The sequence below is a fragment of the Vigna angularis genome, chromosome 3 (genome assembly GCF_016808095.1).
Source record: "Vigna angularis cultivar LongXiaoDou No.4 chromosome 3, ASM1680809v1, whole genome shotgun sequence".
NCBI lineage: Eukaryota > Viridiplantae > Streptophyta > Magnoliopsida > Fabales > Fabaceae > Vigna > Vigna angularis.
In genome coordinates this window covers 3,357,590-3,375,391 of record NC_068972.1, presented here as the reverse complement: position 1 = coordinate 3,375,391, position 17,802 = coordinate 3,357,590, and the positions used below count along the sequence as shown (strand labels likewise).

At 31.9% G+C, this 17,802-nt stretch overlaps 2 protein-coding genes and 1 non-coding gene across 5 annotated transcripts; 1 reads left to right on the top strand and 2 right to left on the bottom strand.

The window, feature by feature from the left end:
* The first annotated feature begins 69 nt into the window (after positions 1-69).
* Positions 70-6,367, top strand: LOC108322080 (uncharacterized). 2 transcript variants are annotated; one of them, XM_052874858.1, is made up of 12 exons: positions 81-251; positions 590-720; positions 1,107-1,170; positions 1,248-1,625; positions 2,310-2,513; positions 2,599-2,769; positions 2,929-3,303; positions 4,204-4,283; positions 4,555-4,912; positions 5,263-5,475; positions 5,859-5,934; positions 6,035-6,367. In XM_052874858.1, the coding sequence occupies exons 3-12, from the start codon at positions 1,135-1,137 to the stop codon at positions 6,043-6,045; spliced, it is 1,902 nt and encodes a 633-aa protein (XP_052730818.1). In that variant the 5' UTR covers positions 81-251; positions 590-720; positions 1,107-1,134; the 3' UTR covers positions 6,046-6,367. The 2 variants fall into 2 exon arrangements, with proteins under 2 accessions (XP_017409535.1, XP_052730818.1); XM_017554046.2 differs by having other exon boundaries at positions 70-251; positions 5,859-6,367.
* A 1,129-nt stretch (positions 6,368-7,496) lies between these two features.
* Positions 7,497-11,081, bottom strand: LOC108322031 (mediator of RNA polymerase II transcription subunit 21). 2 transcript variants are annotated; one of them, XM_017553977.2, is made up of 5 exons: positions 10,811-11,081; positions 9,788-10,036; positions 8,321-8,398; positions 8,153-8,204; positions 7,497-7,824 (listed from the first exon to the last, which is right to left on the bottom strand). In XM_017553977.2, exons 2-5 carry the CDS (start codon positions 9,992-9,994, stop codon positions 7,742-7,744), a joined length of 420 nt encoding a protein of 139 aa, XP_017409466.1. In that variant the 5' UTR covers positions 9,995-10,036; positions 10,811-11,081; the 3' UTR covers positions 7,497-7,741. The 2 variants fall into 2 exon arrangements, with proteins under 2 accessions (XP_017409466.1, XP_017409467.1); XM_017553978.2 differs by having other exon boundaries at positions 9,788-10,030; positions 10,811-11,080.
* Positions 11,082-11,923: 842 nt separating this feature from the next.
* LOC128196048 (U5 spliceosomal RNA) lies at positions 11,924-12,040 on the bottom strand. Its single transcript, XR_008248148.1, has one exon. It is a non-coding gene; the product is annotated as a U5 spliceosomal RNA (small nuclear RNA).
* Positions 12,041-17,802: the final 5,762 nt, after the last annotated feature.

Below are 17,802 nucleotides of genomic sequence, written 5' to 3'. Positions count from 1 at the left end.
ATCAACAAAATAAAATAAATAATAAGATGTATATTCTTTCTTATATTATAATAAACTTACATACATACTGGCTTTGTGTTAAAAAAATAAAAAATAAAACGAGGTTAATGACTTCAACCACCATCATCAAGAGGGAACCTCAAAGCGGTGGCATCTGAAGAAAACGGCACCATCGCTGGTGGCTTGGCTTTCTTCCCATCCTGCGTTGCCGGAGGACACGCAGAGCCGGTACCTCTTAGTCTTTTGTTAGGGTAAGTTTGTTCTTCTCCTTAATCTTTTTTTCTTCCAAATTCAATTTTATGCGATTATTTGGTGAATTTTCCTCTCAATTTCCAATGTTTCTGTTCAATTTATGCATTCCACGCTCTTCTTATTTCCTTCCTTCAACTACTTCTTTTTATCAGTTCATTTGCTATTAATTTCTACATTTTGTGTGTGTTATTTCTATCACTGTGTCTTTCCCTCCGTTGAAGAACCTTTCAAATAAAAAGATTGTGCTGTCTCTCATCTCACAATCACACACAAGACAAACATATGTGCGTACTAAAACAAAGGCAAAAACGAAACTCACAGAGTTACTCACTCACAGGACGAAACACCACCGCACAGCACCGCTGCAGCAGTGACAACCACCACTCGAGATCGAGGCGCGCGACGCCACAGACCACTCGACGCGAGGGAGAGCGGCGGTTCCGACAGCAGCTGCGCCACCACGAACAGGTACGAGCGTTTATCTCTTGATTTTTCCATGATTTCGTTGATTTTGTTTTGTGATTGTAGTGACTGTTTTGGGGTTCTACTGATTTTCCACGAACATGTATCTCAAATAATGTATTGAAAAACTGCACTAAAAGTCAGCTTGCATCCTGCATTAAAGTCAGTTTGCTTCCTGCATTAAAGTCAGCTTGCTTCCAGTACAAAAAAAAAAATCATAACTGGCGGGCCAGCCCGCCCTGCTGCCGGACAGGTTCTGTGTTTCAGCCCGTTTTCACGTTGCCTGGTCTGGCCTGTTTTCGATCGGTTGGGCTAAAACGGACGGTGCTGGCCTGTCTTGTCACCCTTAGCTTTTTTCTGGCTTTGTTAATTTTATTTTTATTATTATGCAGGCATTGGTACAGTGTAGGAAGCTTGGAAATGTTTTCAGGTGTGAAATTCATTCCCCGGGACCAGGTGAATACTGTAGTTGTATCTTAGTGTGAGTGTTATTGCTGTTGTTCCTATTTCCTGTGTCTGATTGTGTGTATTAGGTGGATGATGAGGACTTGGATTCTTCCTCGAAAGAAAGGCAAAAATCAGATAAGAGAAAGGGAAGGAATAAGAAGAAAGGGAGGAGCTCTAGGGACAGTTCTGATGATGACGGGCTAGTTAAAATCAAGAAAGGATCTAGGAAGAAGAAGTGGTATTCGTCTGATGAAGATTCTTCCCTTTACTCAAGTGAAAGTGAGAGTGATAAAGATGAAAAGAAGAGAAGGAGTAAATCAAAAAAGAAAAGGGACGATTCTCCTAGTAAGATGGAAATTGCGAGAAAAGAAATGGGACTGGATTGGATGCTCAGGGCTCAAAGTAAGAAGCCTGCAGTTGCGGAAACAGAGGAGAATTTATCAGAGGAGGTTCCTGTTGATGAGGTATGTCTCGGTTAAATATCTTTCCCTCATGTCTGTTAACATATGTAGCTCTCCTGTTAGGTTCTATATTTATATTCTTTTTGCTGTCCTCAATGGAGGACAGAGTATTTTATGTTGACTAGTTTTTTCTTGCTTTTGTTTGAATTTTCTCATTAACTGATATATGTTGGTGTGTTTTCTGCTATTGCTTACAAAATATGAAAGAATAAATGAGAAGGGAAGGATAAAATAACTAGAAATAAGACCAAAGAATAAATCAAAGCGAAGAGAAACTTCTTTTCCCCTTATATTGCTATCACTCATCATATTACGAGATAAAATAAAAGGCAAATGGGAAAAAAGATAAGATATTTTCCAAAACTAAAAAGAATGTATTAGGCAGTGATATGGTGAGGTAATGCCTCCTGAAGATAAAATGGTTTGATTATTTGGCCTTCTTCTGCAGAAGTAATTTATATTAATTTGTTTATTTCATTATTGATATATTGATTTTGTTTGAGATAAAAGTGCTGGATTGGGGAACAATGTTTTAATATCTCTGTTGAAATTCCGATAGTTGAACTGCCTGTCCATTTGTTGTGGTTTGTATTAAACATTGTCATACAGTTTGCAGCTTGTCTTCATCTTTCATTCTCAGCCAATGTATGGTGATAAAAGGGCATATTTGTTTGCTTTCCTTTTCAGCCAAAGAAAGTAAATCCTAAGGAACTGAATCCATATTTGAAGGATAGTGGAAGTGGTTACCCAGAAGAAAAAGATGGAGCTAAAGTTGGTGCTGACCAACTTCTATCTTCTTCCCTTGTTGGGGATGGAGGGGCAAGTTGGAGACTCAAAGCCTTAAAGCGTTCACAAGAACAAGCAGCACGAGAAGGACGAAACTTTAATGAGGTTATTTTGCCTTTTTGTTCCTATTTAAAATGGCATCTTTGTCATGCTGTAAAAAATTGATGTTTACTTATATTGATATGTGCAGGTTGTGCAAGAAAGGTGGGGTTCTTTGGGTGAGTTGACCGCATCTGTTGCATCTAATGCAGCTGCTCCTGCTCGAGCACATCTACGTGCTATAAAAAATAGACAAAAAGGAATAACAGAAGAAAACTCTCCAGATTCTGACAAGCATGGTGGAAGGGCTCCTAATAAAAGGGTAACTTTGATGAGAAATAAATAACTGTTTTACGTTTCTTTCTTGTTCCTTCAACTTGTTTTATGTCCAATAAATATTATGGTGTTAATCACATTTTTCTGAAATTTTGAAATATAATCTGTTGCACTTTACTTAAATCCGCTAATGAAATGCTAGCAGGACTACTTAAAGGATGTTTCTGTTCACCACCATGAAATGAGAAAACCTAAAGTTGAAGATTCTCTGTCTTGGGGAAAGCGAAAGAGCCACCAACGCATGGTAGCTGAGGGTGCTGGGATAATCTCTGCCGCAGTATCTAGTCTAAATAAGTTTTCTAATGATGGAAGCTTTATGCAAAATTTCGGTAGCAAGATGAGTAATAATTCTGATGGCTCTGTTTTTGAAAGTGTTGAATTGGAAGAAGTTCCGTTAGAAGCAAACACTCCTGTGGAAAGAAGTGCTGAAGTCAAGAATGAGATGAGTGCAAATCAGTTGGCAGCCAAGGCTATGCAACTTCGTTTGAAGGGAAAGCATGAAGAAGCTGAAAAACTGATGGTAAAGCATAAAATAATAGGATATGGTGTCTTTTCTGGATTGGTTGCATTGTGTTTTTCCCACCCTTGACCATTTTATTATGTGCCTGTTCAGTGTTGAATTCGACCATAGTACTATTAATTTATTCCTTATTACGAGATTAGATAAAGTAGAAATGGCCAGAACAAACTGTTTTTTTTCAGATGATGGTTTCAATGTTTGTGATTATGGCCCTTATTCTAGAATTAGGACAAACTTTTCTCTTTTCTCGGTGCCTTGAAAAGTCTATCTTGAATTATAACTTCCTTCATGGTTTCTCTGATCTCTGCTATGTTATCAAGTTTTCTTTCCATCAGTATTTGCTTCTTGTTATTAAAATGCTTCTGTCAATCTTGCTTTTGTCACTTGTCCTGAAATTGGACATTTTTTCTGAACTTCTTCTCTTTCATGTTTTCTATGGTTTTCTTCTTGGAAGTGGAATTTGTTAGATGGTACTAAACTGTCGAGGAGTTGAAAAACTTCTACTGTACATAATGCATTATCTATCGTTGCCTTTTGCTTTGGGAGGAGGTGACATTAGCCTAGTTAATTGGCTTGATGATAATAGTTGATTCTAATGTAATTGATTCTGAAATTCTTGAGATGTTGACTCTTAATGTTAAGTTGTAATGATCAATGCATAGTTAAAATCCCTTGATTTATAGGGATTAAATATAGAAATTACAGCTTGAAAATCCTTCCCTACTAATTACTATTTACCCAGCTGTCAATATACAAGTAAACAGATAGATTTTATTTAGGTAAAAATAAGGAAACAGACAATATTCGACATATTGTATTTATCTTTCATTTATAGAAACATATCCTTCTAGTTTGTTGATTATTTTTCATTGTCTTTTTTTTTTCTTGTTTGGTGGGCAGCAAGAAGTAAAAGTTATTAACACAAAACAGGAAAATCAAGATCATTCAATTAGATCAAGAACAGATGGCAGTTCTAGCAGGTATTTGGCTGTCTGTGTATTTGTTTGTGTTCTCGTCCATTATCCCACTCGCAGTTTTTTCATTTCTAATGTGAAAACATTATGCCCAAGATAAAATTTCTCATGTTACAGAAAAAAACTGAACTTCTCTTGTTATTTATTTTTAGTTTGCCTTTCTTTATTCTTTTTATGTCTGTAATCATGTTTGACGTGTTACACTATTATTAATGGAGCTTTATTTATCCTTGTAATATTTATTATGCTTTTAATGGCTATGTTTTACTTTTTTAAGGTATGCTATGCAAAAGATACCCGCTGCTGGACAGAAGAAAGGAGAAGATGATGCTGATATGCATCTTGCTCGCAAGATAATGCAGAACAAGAAGTTTAGCATTTCCACTCAGGCTGATGATGAATATGATTTTGAGGATGGCCCAAGCAGAAAGAGTAGAAAGAAGCAAGCAGGCGATGATGGCAAGATCCAAAAAAAGACTAATCGGTTCTTGACTCAGCAAGAACGCTGCCTCTTTTGTTTAGAAAATCCAAATCGACCTATGCATCTTGTTGTTTCAATCGCAAATTTCACATATCTTATGTTGCCACAGTGGCAGCCCGTGGTTCCTGGTCATTGCTGCATTTTACCAATTCAGGTGACTTCAATTTCTGCTACTGTCGGTTTTTTAAGAGTTGAAACCAGTGAAGTTTTTTGTTTATTTAGCACAATCCCTGCAATATGAGTGATATATAGGTCCAGGAGAATATTCAAATGGATGATAGTGATGGGAATTTAAGTGTATTTGATACTGCTTTCTTGAACTTGGGATAGTAGTTTGGTAGATTAGTATTATTGCATGAATTTGGAGTAACATTAAGTTGTATTAATTTGACTTGAATTGAAAGTGCTGTACAGATTTTTGAGCCGCCTGGTCTTGTGCCATAAGAACTTGGTTATTTTTTATTTTCATGGAATTTTAACCTTGCTACTCCTTTTATCTGGCAGCATGAATCAGCTACAAGAACTGTGGACGATAATGTGTGGACAGAAATTCGAAACTTTAAGAAGTGCCTAATTATGATGTTCGCTAAGCAAGAAAAGGAGGTAGTGTTTCTTGAGACAGTGATGGGATTGGCCCAGCAACGAAGGCATTGTATGGTTGAGTGCATTCCTTTACCCCAAGATATTGCCAAAGAGGCTCCTTTGTACTTTAAAAAGGTGAGTTGCCAAACATTATTTTCTGTGTAGTCCTGATTACTGTCTCTCTTCAAAATCGATGTTTTTCATTTATGCATCCGGGAAATCAACTACCAATCCTTTAGGCTGCACATAATTCCGTAATGGTGTGTGTTCAAAGCCAGCATCAAATTAATCTTCTAGTGTTTCTTTCTTGGTTCTTGTGCTATCGAACTGAATTATTATAGCAGTCTATATTTGATTCTAACAGTGACACACTAGTGGTGTAGCTAGGGTAGCTATGATGTACGGATACGTGTTGTCTTGTTTCTATCCATTATTATTAACTACATTTAATATTTGTTTTTAGTTTTCTATTACCAGCATTTTAAAAATTTAAACTCTTTAAATTGGGTTCACCATAGGCGATTGATGAAGCTGAAGATGAGTGGAGCCAGCACAATGCCAAGAAACTTATCGATACAAGTCAAAAGGGATTGCGTAATTCAATTCCCAAGCACTTTCCATATTTCCACGTTGAATTTGGTCTAAACAAGGGTTTTGTCCATGTTATTGATGATGAAAAACAATTTAATGGCAGCCTCGGGTTGAATGTGTTAAGAGGCATGCTGCAATTGGCAGAAGAGGACATGTATAGACGACGACGCTACGAGGCCATGGAGGTACAAAAGCAATTAGTTGCAAGCTTTTCCAAAGAGTGGGATCATTTTGACTGGACAAAACAGCTTCATGAAACTTCCTAACAAACATTTTACAGCTTCATGAAGCTTCATGTCACTTTGATTTAAGGATTTAGTTAATCCACATTGTAATCTGCCCTGGCATACAATATCTTAGTGATAGAAATGAATTTGATGGTGCTGTGTACTCATTTCTTTTCAAAAAAGGTAAAAAGAATGTGAATTATTGTTTATTCGTTGTTCATGTACTGTACATTATTTTTGTCAAATTTACAATTTTAGCTTGTGAAAATTAAACATTTTGTATTGTAGATCCCCACCAGTATAAGGAACTCAAGATGGTGCAATTATTTTAGAAGAATTATAGGTTTATTCATATGAACTTTGCAATGATTTTACAGATTTATTTAAATTAATGTTATTATTTCTAATCAAAGATGCCACGGAACTGTGTAACAAGAAAATAACAAAATACCATAAAAGTTATCGACCGAATAATTTTCTTTTAATTTCTCACAAATTAGTGATTACATTATGAGGTAAACATCCATTTTGTAGTCCCTTGCTAGTCATAAATGGTTTACGAGGAGAATGACATTGATTAATTACTTAGCATGAAAGTCTATTCCGTCTTAAGTTACGGTATAATGTTATATGAAATCCATAAGTATTAAATTTTAATATAGCAATCCCTTCACTAATTGGCAAGTCAAATTATTTCACATTGATAGCAAGATGGAAATTTATTCTAGTACAAATACTTCGTTTGGATCCCTTTATGTGGTAAAATATTTCCCTCATAAATGTCTCACTAATTTAATAATATTTTTTTATTAAATAAGTTAATTTGAGAAATGGAATGGACTCGCAACTTACAGAAAATAAAAATCCAAACAAACAAATGTCGCACGAAATATAAGAGGGTTCTTACAACTACAAAACTTATATTTAAAACAGAAGGAAACTGAATCTGCAATCATAACTCACCAACTTTTGATCCCGTTTTCAATTTTAAATCTTTAGTCTAAAAGCAATGGATAATAAGCATAGCATCGTTTAATATTTTTTAACCAAGATTAAGTAAACTAATATTTTTTACTCAGTTTTCAATACAACATTAATTATTATATTTCTATTTTGTTGATAAGGAAACTACAGAAATATTTAATTTACAACATAAAAAATAAATTTATTAACAGAATGAGATTATATTAATAAAAATGATTTAAGAAGTAACAGTTATTATTATTGTCAATATTTAAGAAAAACATTAAACTGTAATCATTAAGGAAAAAAAAATGTGTCACTATAAGATGCCTACTTTTCAGAGAATGACACGAAAAAAGATGGTAAAAAAAATACTTAGTATCAATAAGGCTTTCATTTCTCCATGGACAGTAGGAATATATTTACAGTAACAACTATGGATTTCAAAAACATCAAGCGTCATACAAAAGTTGCAACAATAAAAAAAAGAATAAACTGTTTCAGTTAACCAAGACTTCATGGAGAAAAGGAAAACCTTGCTGCTGCAGTCCCTGCTTTGTGTCAAGTTGAGATACTTGTGGCCAAATTCATCACTCTGATCTAGTCAGGAACGCAAATAGCTAATTGTCATCTGGTTTCTTCAAGTTCAAACAATTATCTGATGCTTGCCTAAACAGTTCTTGAACTTGATTCAATTCCTTCTCTGACATCAAGAACACAAAGTGTTAGTTAGACTCATACCTTCTCTAGACATCCTAAAGTCCAAAGCACATTACAGCTGAATTTTCAGTCAGAATTATAAGTGAATGTACATTACAGATGGATACCAGCCTTCACCGAACTACTACAGCTGTATAGCCCATAAAATGCTTAATATTGCTTGAAGAAACTACTTTTGCATGTATGATTTTTCTTTTGGAGATTCTAAAACTCAGTTTGGCTATCTAACATGAATTTACAGTTTCATTTGTTATACAGAGAAATCAAGAAATAAAGCTCAGAGTTCAGAAATAAAGAGAGAATTGGACAACCTGCAGCTTCCAACTGCTTTTGAAGTTCTTGGCCTATTGCATCATTTTCAGCCTGGAAGGCAAAAAGCAGAAACAATGTAAAAGCATAAACACTGTTTGTTACAATTAGATTACTTGTTATTAAGTTCACCAGTCAATCACATAAAAAGTGAGGTGTGAGATACACACTTGTAGTTCTGTTATCCTCTTAAGCTGTGCTTCTTCACCTGACTCGGATATCGGAAGAGCCGCAACTAATGCATCAAACTACAGAAAAACCCATATATTTCATGGATAAATTATGAGTGATGAAATAATGAAGACAAAAGGCTCAATAAATAATGAAGTTCAGCATCACAAAATAAGAAAGATATAAGCCTGAGTCCAATTGGTTAAATTGGTTCTATGTATACATCCAATGTTGGTTTACAATTTCCAAGCAAGCATTGTGCATGTTATCCTCAAACAAACACAATTGGAATACTGGATACACATCTGTTTTTATCCAAAGGTAACTTGAACATTTTTCTTTGAGAAATAATACCATATGCACCCATGCCAGTCTTAGAATATGTTTATTTAGTAGGATCTGTATAATATATTTCAGAAAAAATACTCAAAAAGTTAAGATATGTTGGGGACCTTCTTCTTTTGTTAATGGAAATTATAAAGGATAGATTCAATGCACTGGAACAAGAAATTTCAACAATTAAATCAAGAATGAAAGAAAAAGCCCCAAAAACTAAGAACGTGAAGTGTAACACGGTGTACCAATATCCATGTACATCTCTACCAAAGATATCCCCTAGAAAAACCATTTGCAGGCACTACGAAGAAGCTAAGGGAACTATTTTATGATCTCAAATAAAAACCCGAGGCATCATTTGAAAAAAGAAAAATCTGACATCTTTCCAACCATGTACACCACACAATCCCAAATTGAGAACGACAAAGCCTTTTAACATCTCTATCACACTCTAAACCTCTAAAATTAACACAGGAACTTTTGAAGCCCCTCTGGAAAAACCAAATGTTCACCAAAAACACCAAACAATTTATTCCAAAAGAAGGGAAACTGCAAGAGAAGTTCAAAACTCAATTGGCATGGCACACAATAGTCAGCAGAAAATGCAGTTAGAGGTCTTTAAATTTGAATTAAATAACTGGCAGTAATCCAGTTTAGAACATCAGTTCAAACAAAGGATTTAGACTTTGTAGGAGCAACTGATTTCTAAACCCACTAATAAAAAACAAATGAACCATTTTCGGGACTTTGGAAATAATGATAAAACAGAAGCAAGATTTGCAAGAAAATGAACCTGATGTGTCAAGAGACCAAACCCTCGGGTCAGGGCTTTTAAGACAGCTAAATAAAAAATGGCGAAAAGGGACTGTAATGCAGAGAATTCCCATTATAATGAATTTCTTAAAAACGATAAAGAATAAAACTGAATTACCCGAGACCTATGAAAAATTATATAATATAGAACCATGGAGAAAGCAGAACAGCAAAAAGCAAAGAGAGAACAGAACAGCAGAGTGAGTGCCAGTCGAAGGCCCGATGACTGACTGGAGTTTACTCCCGATTTTGACAATATTAACAACTAAGTATGATATACTAACCTCCCTTTCACTATTGACTAAGATGCTATGTACCTGCTTGGCAGCCTTCACTAAAGTAGAACTCATCAACTTTGGCTGCTCTGAAAAATTTGTCCCCTCTTCTGTAGGATGTGCTGGTGGTTCAGGATAATTTGGCGACAGTCGATTAGGAGGGGCATCCCTTTGCAATGTCCCAATGGTATTGAAAGCTAAATGTGCAATCAGATTAACTTGTTCTTGTAATTGGGAGATTATATCCATTGCAACTTTGTGGAGGAACTTTTGATTTATATGTACCTGCACCTTCAGAAACAAAGTTTATATGCAAAAACTTTATGTAAACACGTCAGGGTCTAGGTAGCACAAAAAAAGTGATATTAGAACTGCCAATAAATGATGTATATGAATAGCTTCAAAATTTACACCATGAATTACTGGTAGCATCAGCAAAACACACAAAAGGTAATGAAATCACGACACATTCTTAATTTCAAGTTTAACAGGTATTCGAAAATGAATCACATAGTGTTTTTCTAGGATTTAGGCTAAAAATGGTTATTTTGAAGGAAAATAAATGAACCTATTATAGATTATATGCACTGGGGGATAGAGACTGAAATTTGCACTGAATCTATTATAGCAGTAGTTGGTTCTAAATTCAACTTTTATGTGTTTCGTCTCATTCACATGGACTATAGCAGTGTGTTCATGGCTTAGCGGCAGTACAAAAAGGGTAAAAACTGCTAAAAGCAAACAAAAACTAACAAACCTGCAATCTCTCTCATCTCATCTCATCTTTAAGCAATTTTTAATTTTAAGAGCCACAAGATCAACAACAGAAACAAACCAAAGCAAAGCAAGCGGCGCAATAATCCCTTTCTCAATTTTGTTTTTCTTTTTATTCTCTCTCAAAAGAGAGAAACCAAAAACTAATAACAAACCAAACCTAGATTGTAGTTTAAATGTTCGCTCTTAACTAGATTTGCGTCCTCTTCGCCATTGATAAAATTTGAAGCGGAAAAACTAGGGCAAATCAAAGGAGGAACAAAAATTCAAGCCAAAATCCAAAAAATGAACCTGCTGTGGTACTCTGATTGACTCTGCCCTCTGCTCTGGTCTGAGAAGATAGGGTGGAATCGCCGTCCGGTCTGAGAAGATTGCTCTCTTCTTGCTTTGCTGTTTGGACAAAAATCTAAAGGCAAGGTTGGCGGACTGGCTCACTTATCAGAGTAACTTCACTTTCTTCTACAATTGGCCACATCTTATTTTCTGTTATAGATTTAATACAGGTTAATAATTCGTGTAGGAAATTTCAAATGGGTTTAATATTTTTTTGTTTTTATTTTTAAGAATTTCATATAACAAGGTTCTTTTTTGATAGTTTTGTATTGATACTGTTGAAAGAAGTGTCATAAGTCATATTGTAATCTTTTTATTTTTCTATTTTTTTATCAAATTAAAATAAAATTTAATTTTTGGATAAATATTATACAAGTAATTTTATTAAAATATATTTTATAAAATTTAAAAAAAAAATTAAGTTTTTTTATATCTATATTTTATATTAAATCTTATTTATCTTTCAAAAAACTTTAAATTTATCTATTTAAAATTATTATATAATTGTTTAAAAATATTTTCAAATTTTACATTTAAATTTTATAAAATTATTATTTTTTAACCAATTCAAATATTTGTATAAAAATCATTAAATTTTACACATTTTAAAAATATACATTTATTTAAAAGATTTGAAGAAATTGATAAATTTATTTTATTTTATAAAATGTAATTGATAAATAATTTAATGTATTTGTTACTAGAAATTAATTTTGATTTTTTGTTATAAAAAAATTATTTTTATTAATTATTTTAAAAAATTTAATATAAAATAGAAATATAAATAAACTTTATCTTTGTTAAAAATATTTAATAAAAATATAAATTTTAATAAAAGTATTGATAGAACATTTTGTATAAAAGTTAAATTTTACCAAGTGGCATAATAAAAAACCTAATTATATAAAAAAAATTAAGAAACCTTTTCTTTGTAGATGGATTGTTTATCTGTTTAATTTATAAAATTCATCTTTTTAGTTACTTGTACAAGCACTTCTATTCTTAACTCATAAAGGTAGAATTAATCCACAAGACAAAAATAACTAAATTTAAATTTGACTGAAATTGCAGAGCTTTCCAAAAGGAAAGCCCTTTCAAAAATTGGCGTATGCCGCTTCAAGTGACAAGCACACGGTATTCTTTAGTAAAAGGCGAAAGAATAGTTCGCTTTGTGCTTATCACACGGCTCCGTGAATAATACTGAGTGACCATCTTTCATTTTATAGGTTAAGCAGCCCACTTTTTCTTTTAAACCAATCGATGTGGGACTTTGGAAAAACATAAAAACTCTTCTTACTTCTGCTATCTGAATAAAGATTACTCATGTTCAAAATCAGGTTTCGTAAGAAAAATCAAATCATTTGTGTTTAAATGTGGGAGACAGATTCACGGCTTCCCATTTGACAAGAGAAACTACTGTTATATAACTGAAACTGAATGAAAGAGAAAGTTGAACAACCAAATTGGCAAAAGCCTATGAACATATATGAATACTCACAAACCCACCTTATGTATCAGAGTCCAAAACTTCTTAAGTTGGCCCAATTCTATCTGAACAAAAGTTAGTTCAGATACAATCACACTCAAAGTCCATTTTTAAAGTCTGCGAGAGCTAATTGAAATACAACCGACCTACTTTAGGAAACGATGACCATACACTCGGTTTCTAGCTTGATGAAGTAACCAGATCAAAATATGATATCCTGATCTGAAGCAGATATAAATAAACTGAGTTACAACTTAGCCAGTGCTGGAAATAAAGAGGAACATACACAGCTTAATAAGCCTTTACACACAACATGATAATGAGCTATCACATGAAAGAGTTCTAGGAATGGAACATAGATTCAGTGACAACGTGGTGGACAGTGTTCAAAAACAAATTATTAAACATGAAAGGAAATTACTGTAGCTCATGGAAACTTCTCCTGCAGCCAAAATAATGGTTGCAGGACCAATGTAGCTCAGTCTCACACCATTACAGAGGAACAGTTATCAAATTCATTCATAAAAATGCACATACCTTAAACAAGTGATTCACATGTAAATCTTTTATTTGAACCCTATCAGATAGTTATCTGTCATTATAGTTATAATTTGTTCTTAGTCTTTAGAAAGACAGAAGGAAATAAGGAGGGAATTTTCTTTTCTTAAAAAACTTAGAGCAATTTCATCTTTAGTTCTTCTAAACTTGAGGTTCTCCTTTAAGCTTACCATCACAATCACACAATAAAAAAATGGTGTCTTGTAACTGTACAAATAACTTTGTTTAAATGGTTGTCGATCATCATGTTGCAGAGAGTTCTATGATATGAAATTTAGGATTAGCTAGCCCCTCCATCATTCTGTCCATAGATTTGCATTGAAACAAAATTATAACATACCATTCAAGTTAAAACTATTGAACATTCTTTTCAATAGTTTTATATTGTAGTCTTTTCATTTATTTCAAAATAGAATTGCTATTTTTTTTAATCGAGTGACTGAATTTTAAAAATAACTAATTCAGATTACAATTTTTTTATTTATTTTGAGATTTTATAAGTTTTTCGAATCACTCAATCCTACGAAGCTCATTTTAATAGTTATATATAATAATATTAATTATAAAATGAAATTCGAAACATATCAAAAGTTGCAGTTAAGGGTGTCAACGTATTCGATTATACGGAATTTGGACAAATTTATTATGCACTTCAAGAAGAACAAAAACTCGAATTAGGTAAGATTTCAGTTTTTTTTTTTTACTTTTTGTGACACTTTTAGACTGTATTTTTTAAAATAAGACTATATTCTTGTAAATAAAACTAAACAAAAAACAAATTATAACTACGACTTAAATACTAAAATCAAAACATAAAAAAAAGTTAAACTAACACCAAAAATTATAATAACTTTGTTTAAATTGGATTTGAAGTTCAACTTGTATAACTTATAACTAAACTTACATTATTGTTTCACATTAAATTAAGTTAACTTTAATCCAATTATTGAGAAAAATTAACTTAATTTATTTAAGTCGTCAAATTATTCAACCACATAAATATTTCTACCCACGACACTAAAACTTTGCAACTTAAAGAACTTGTTTTAAATATTAATTTTAACCGATACCAACTAATTATTTATTTTGTGTTCCTCGAAAATTAAAAATTATAACTTTCTAACTCTCAAAATTATATAATGCTAATACTAATTAACTATATACAGTAAAATATTAAATCATCATAACATGCGAAAATATATGAATGTTGTAATACGTTATTAATTTTTTATATATGATGTGATGGATATGAAACACTAAAAAATATTTTAGTAGATAAAGTTAGATGATCATTATTATATTTATGAAGACAAATGTGCTATAAATTTAAATTTATATAGTAAAATTTATGTTAGGATAAAAATAAAATTGTTATTTAAAATAAATAAAAAGTTAAAATTGGAAAATGAAACTAAAATTAAAATTTTTTGAAGGAAAAAATTTCAATTATATTATTATTATTTTATTGTTTTATTTATATTATATACATATAATAAAGAAATAAAAATTGATTAAAGAAAATAATTGATTCTTATATATATATATATATATATATATATATATATATATATATATATATATATAAGGAAATAGATAATATTCGAATATTGTATTTATCTTTCATTTACAGAAACATATCCTTCTAGTATGTTGATTATTTTGATTTCCTTGTTTTTTTTTTCCTTGTGTGGTGGGCAGCAAGAAGTAAAAGTTATAAACACAAAACAGGAAAATCAAGATCATTCAATTAGATAAAGAACAGATGACCGAAACTTTAATGAGGTTATTTTGCCTTCCTTTTCAGATGTTGCTCTTTCCTATGTAAAAAGACATCTTTGTCATCCTGTAAAAATTGCCATTTACTTATATTGATATGCAGGTTGTGCAAGAAAGGTGGGGTTCTCCGAGTGGGTTGACTGCATCTAATGCAGCTGTTCCTGCTCGAGCACATCTACGTGCAATAAAAATAGACAAAAAGGTATAACTGAAGTAAATTTGCCAGATTCTGATAGGCACGGTCGAAGGGCTCCTACAAGGGTAACTTTGATGACAGAAAATAACTGTTTTACGTTTCTTTCTTGTTTTATGTCCAAAAAATATTTTGGTGTTAATCACATTTTTCTGTAATTCTGAAATATATTCTGTTAATGAAATGCTAGCAGGACTACTTAAAGGATGTTTCTGTTTGCCACCATGAAATGAGAAAACCTAAAGTTCAAGATTCTGTCTTGGGAAAGCGAAAGAGCCACCAACACATGGTAGCTGAGGGTGCTGGGATAATCTCTGCCGCAGTGTCTGGCCTAAATAAGTTTTCCAATGATGGAAGCTTTATGCAAGATTTCGTTAGCAAGATGAGTAATAATTTTGATGGCCCTCTTTTGGAAAGAAGTGCTGAAGTAAAGAATGAGATGAGTGCAAATCAGTTGGCAGCTAAGGCTATGCAACGTCTTTTGAAGGGAAAGCATGAAGAAGCTGAAAAACTGATGGTAAAGCATAAAATAATACGATGGTGTCTTTTCTAGATTGGTTGCATCTTATAGTTTTTGCAGTTTAAACCAGCACATTGTATTTTTCCACCCTCGACCATATTACATATTATGTGCCTGTTCAGTGTTGAATTTGACAATAGTGCTATTAATCTATTCCTTATTACCAGATTAGAAAAAGAAGAAAAAGCCAGAACAAACTGTTTTCTTCGGGTTTCAATGTTTGCGATTATGGTCCTTATTCCAGAACTAGGACAGACTTTTCTCTGCTCCCAGTGCCTTCAAAATAACTGCCTTCATGGTTGCTCTGATGTCTCCTATGTTACCAAGTTTTCTTTCCATCAGTATTTGCTATAATGTTACCAAGTTTTCTTTCCATCAGTATTTGCTATAGACTTGTCAATTTGACCCTCCTAACATGGTTTGGCCCTAACCCACGTGGACTGGGGCTAAAAAAATCCACAGGGTCAAAAAGCCCCTCGTAGAAAAAGCTCACGGGGCCAAAATATTTTCAAAAGCCCTGTGGGTCAGGGCCAACCCATGGGCTTTTTTTTTAGAAAAAATGTTCATTTTAAATACAAACAAAATATAATTAACTCCTAATTTGTTACAAAAATAGTTACTATAGAAAATAAATTGAAATGTTTATAAGAGGAAATAGTTCTAAAATCAAGGAGCAAAAGCAAAATGACAATATTTATTAAGTTCGATTCTCTAAGTATATAATTAAAGGATCATTTTATAAATTTGAAATTTAAATATTTAATTTTACTTTTTTTTTAAGTTATAAGTAAGAAATTAACTTTTTATCTAAAATTATCCTAATTGAAATTTAAGAGAAGATTTTCTCTAATTGAAGCTCTTAATTTTTAAAAAAATAGGCTTCTTTATTTTCTTAGAAAGTTATTGAAAAAGAAATTAAATATAAATGATTTTCTTTTTCATTTTATACTCAACAAATCATGTTCATAACAAAAATAATTAATAAAAAGAAAAAACTCATAAACCTTGTGCAGACTGAAGTTGTATTCGCCCATAGAATTTAATCTCGTCGTACTACTCACTCAAAATATTTACATTTTAAATGTCATAAACATAAACATACATTTATGTTATGTGTTCTAATTGAAAGTTAAAAATAAATTATTTAATGTGTTAGTTAAAATATTGAAACAGTATAACATTTGTCATTCTTTAGTACTTTAGGTCTATTTAAAATTTTCATTTTTTTATAAATTTTTAAGAAATTAACTTTTTTTTATAATATATCTTATGGTGATTTTGAGAAAAGATTATCAGAGAGAAAAAAACAAAATAAAACATAAGTTTAATTTACACATAAAATATTTTAATACTATTTTTGATAAAAAAAAATTAGATAATAAATTTTTGAATTATTTTTAGTTTTAAATAATTAAAAGCAGATTGAGTGATATTTTAGAAATCGAGGAAACAAAACAGTGATTCTTTTTATGAACTGTAAAAGCAGTGCAAATATTAAATCAAATTAATATGTTATTATCTCTCTTTGTTTAATATTACTAATTATATATAATTTTCTAATAATTGGTGTCTGCAACATAAGACATAATTTTATTAAAATTGACAACAAAATAAAGCATTTTTATAATATTTCAGTAAAATAAATTTGTAATACTATTTAGTTGTATAAAATTAAGTGTGTGATTTGCAATTATTTTTAATTATTTAAAAAAGTGGTTATTTTGAATATTAAATATTCTATTATACTATAATTAATTAGTTTTATTTAATAATTTGAAATAAGAAATCAATTACATGAATATAAAATTTAGTACTTTTAATAGCTACTATTAAAAATGTTAAAGTTTAGTTTCCAAAAAAAATTTAGTGAGCTAAACCCACCTTAACCCTGACCCTAACCCCCTTGAAAGGGGGCTTTGGGGGTTGGAGCTTTTTTTTTGCCCCCATTTAAGGGGCTTCTTAAGAGGGGGCTTTTTCAAGAGTGGGTTAGGACTAGCCCCGGGGTCATGAGTCAAATTGACACCTCTAATTTGCTACATGTTATTAAAATTCTTGTAAATATTGCTTCTTACTTGCCCTGAAATTGGATATTTTTTCTGAACTTCTCGTTCATGTTTTGTATGGTTTTCTTCTTGGAAGTGGAATTTGTTAGATGGTACGAAACTGGCGAGGAGTTGAAAAACTTCTACTTTTGTATGAGTACATAGTGCATTATCTTTCTTTGCGTTTTGCTTTGGGAGGAGGTGACATTAGCCTTGTTAATTGGCTCCATAATAATAGTTTATTTTAATGTAATTGATTCTGAAATTCTTGAGATGTTGACTCTCAATGTTAAGTTGTAATGATCAATGCATAGTCAAAATCCCTTGATTTATAGGGATTAAATATTGTAATTACAGCATGAAAATCCTTTCCTA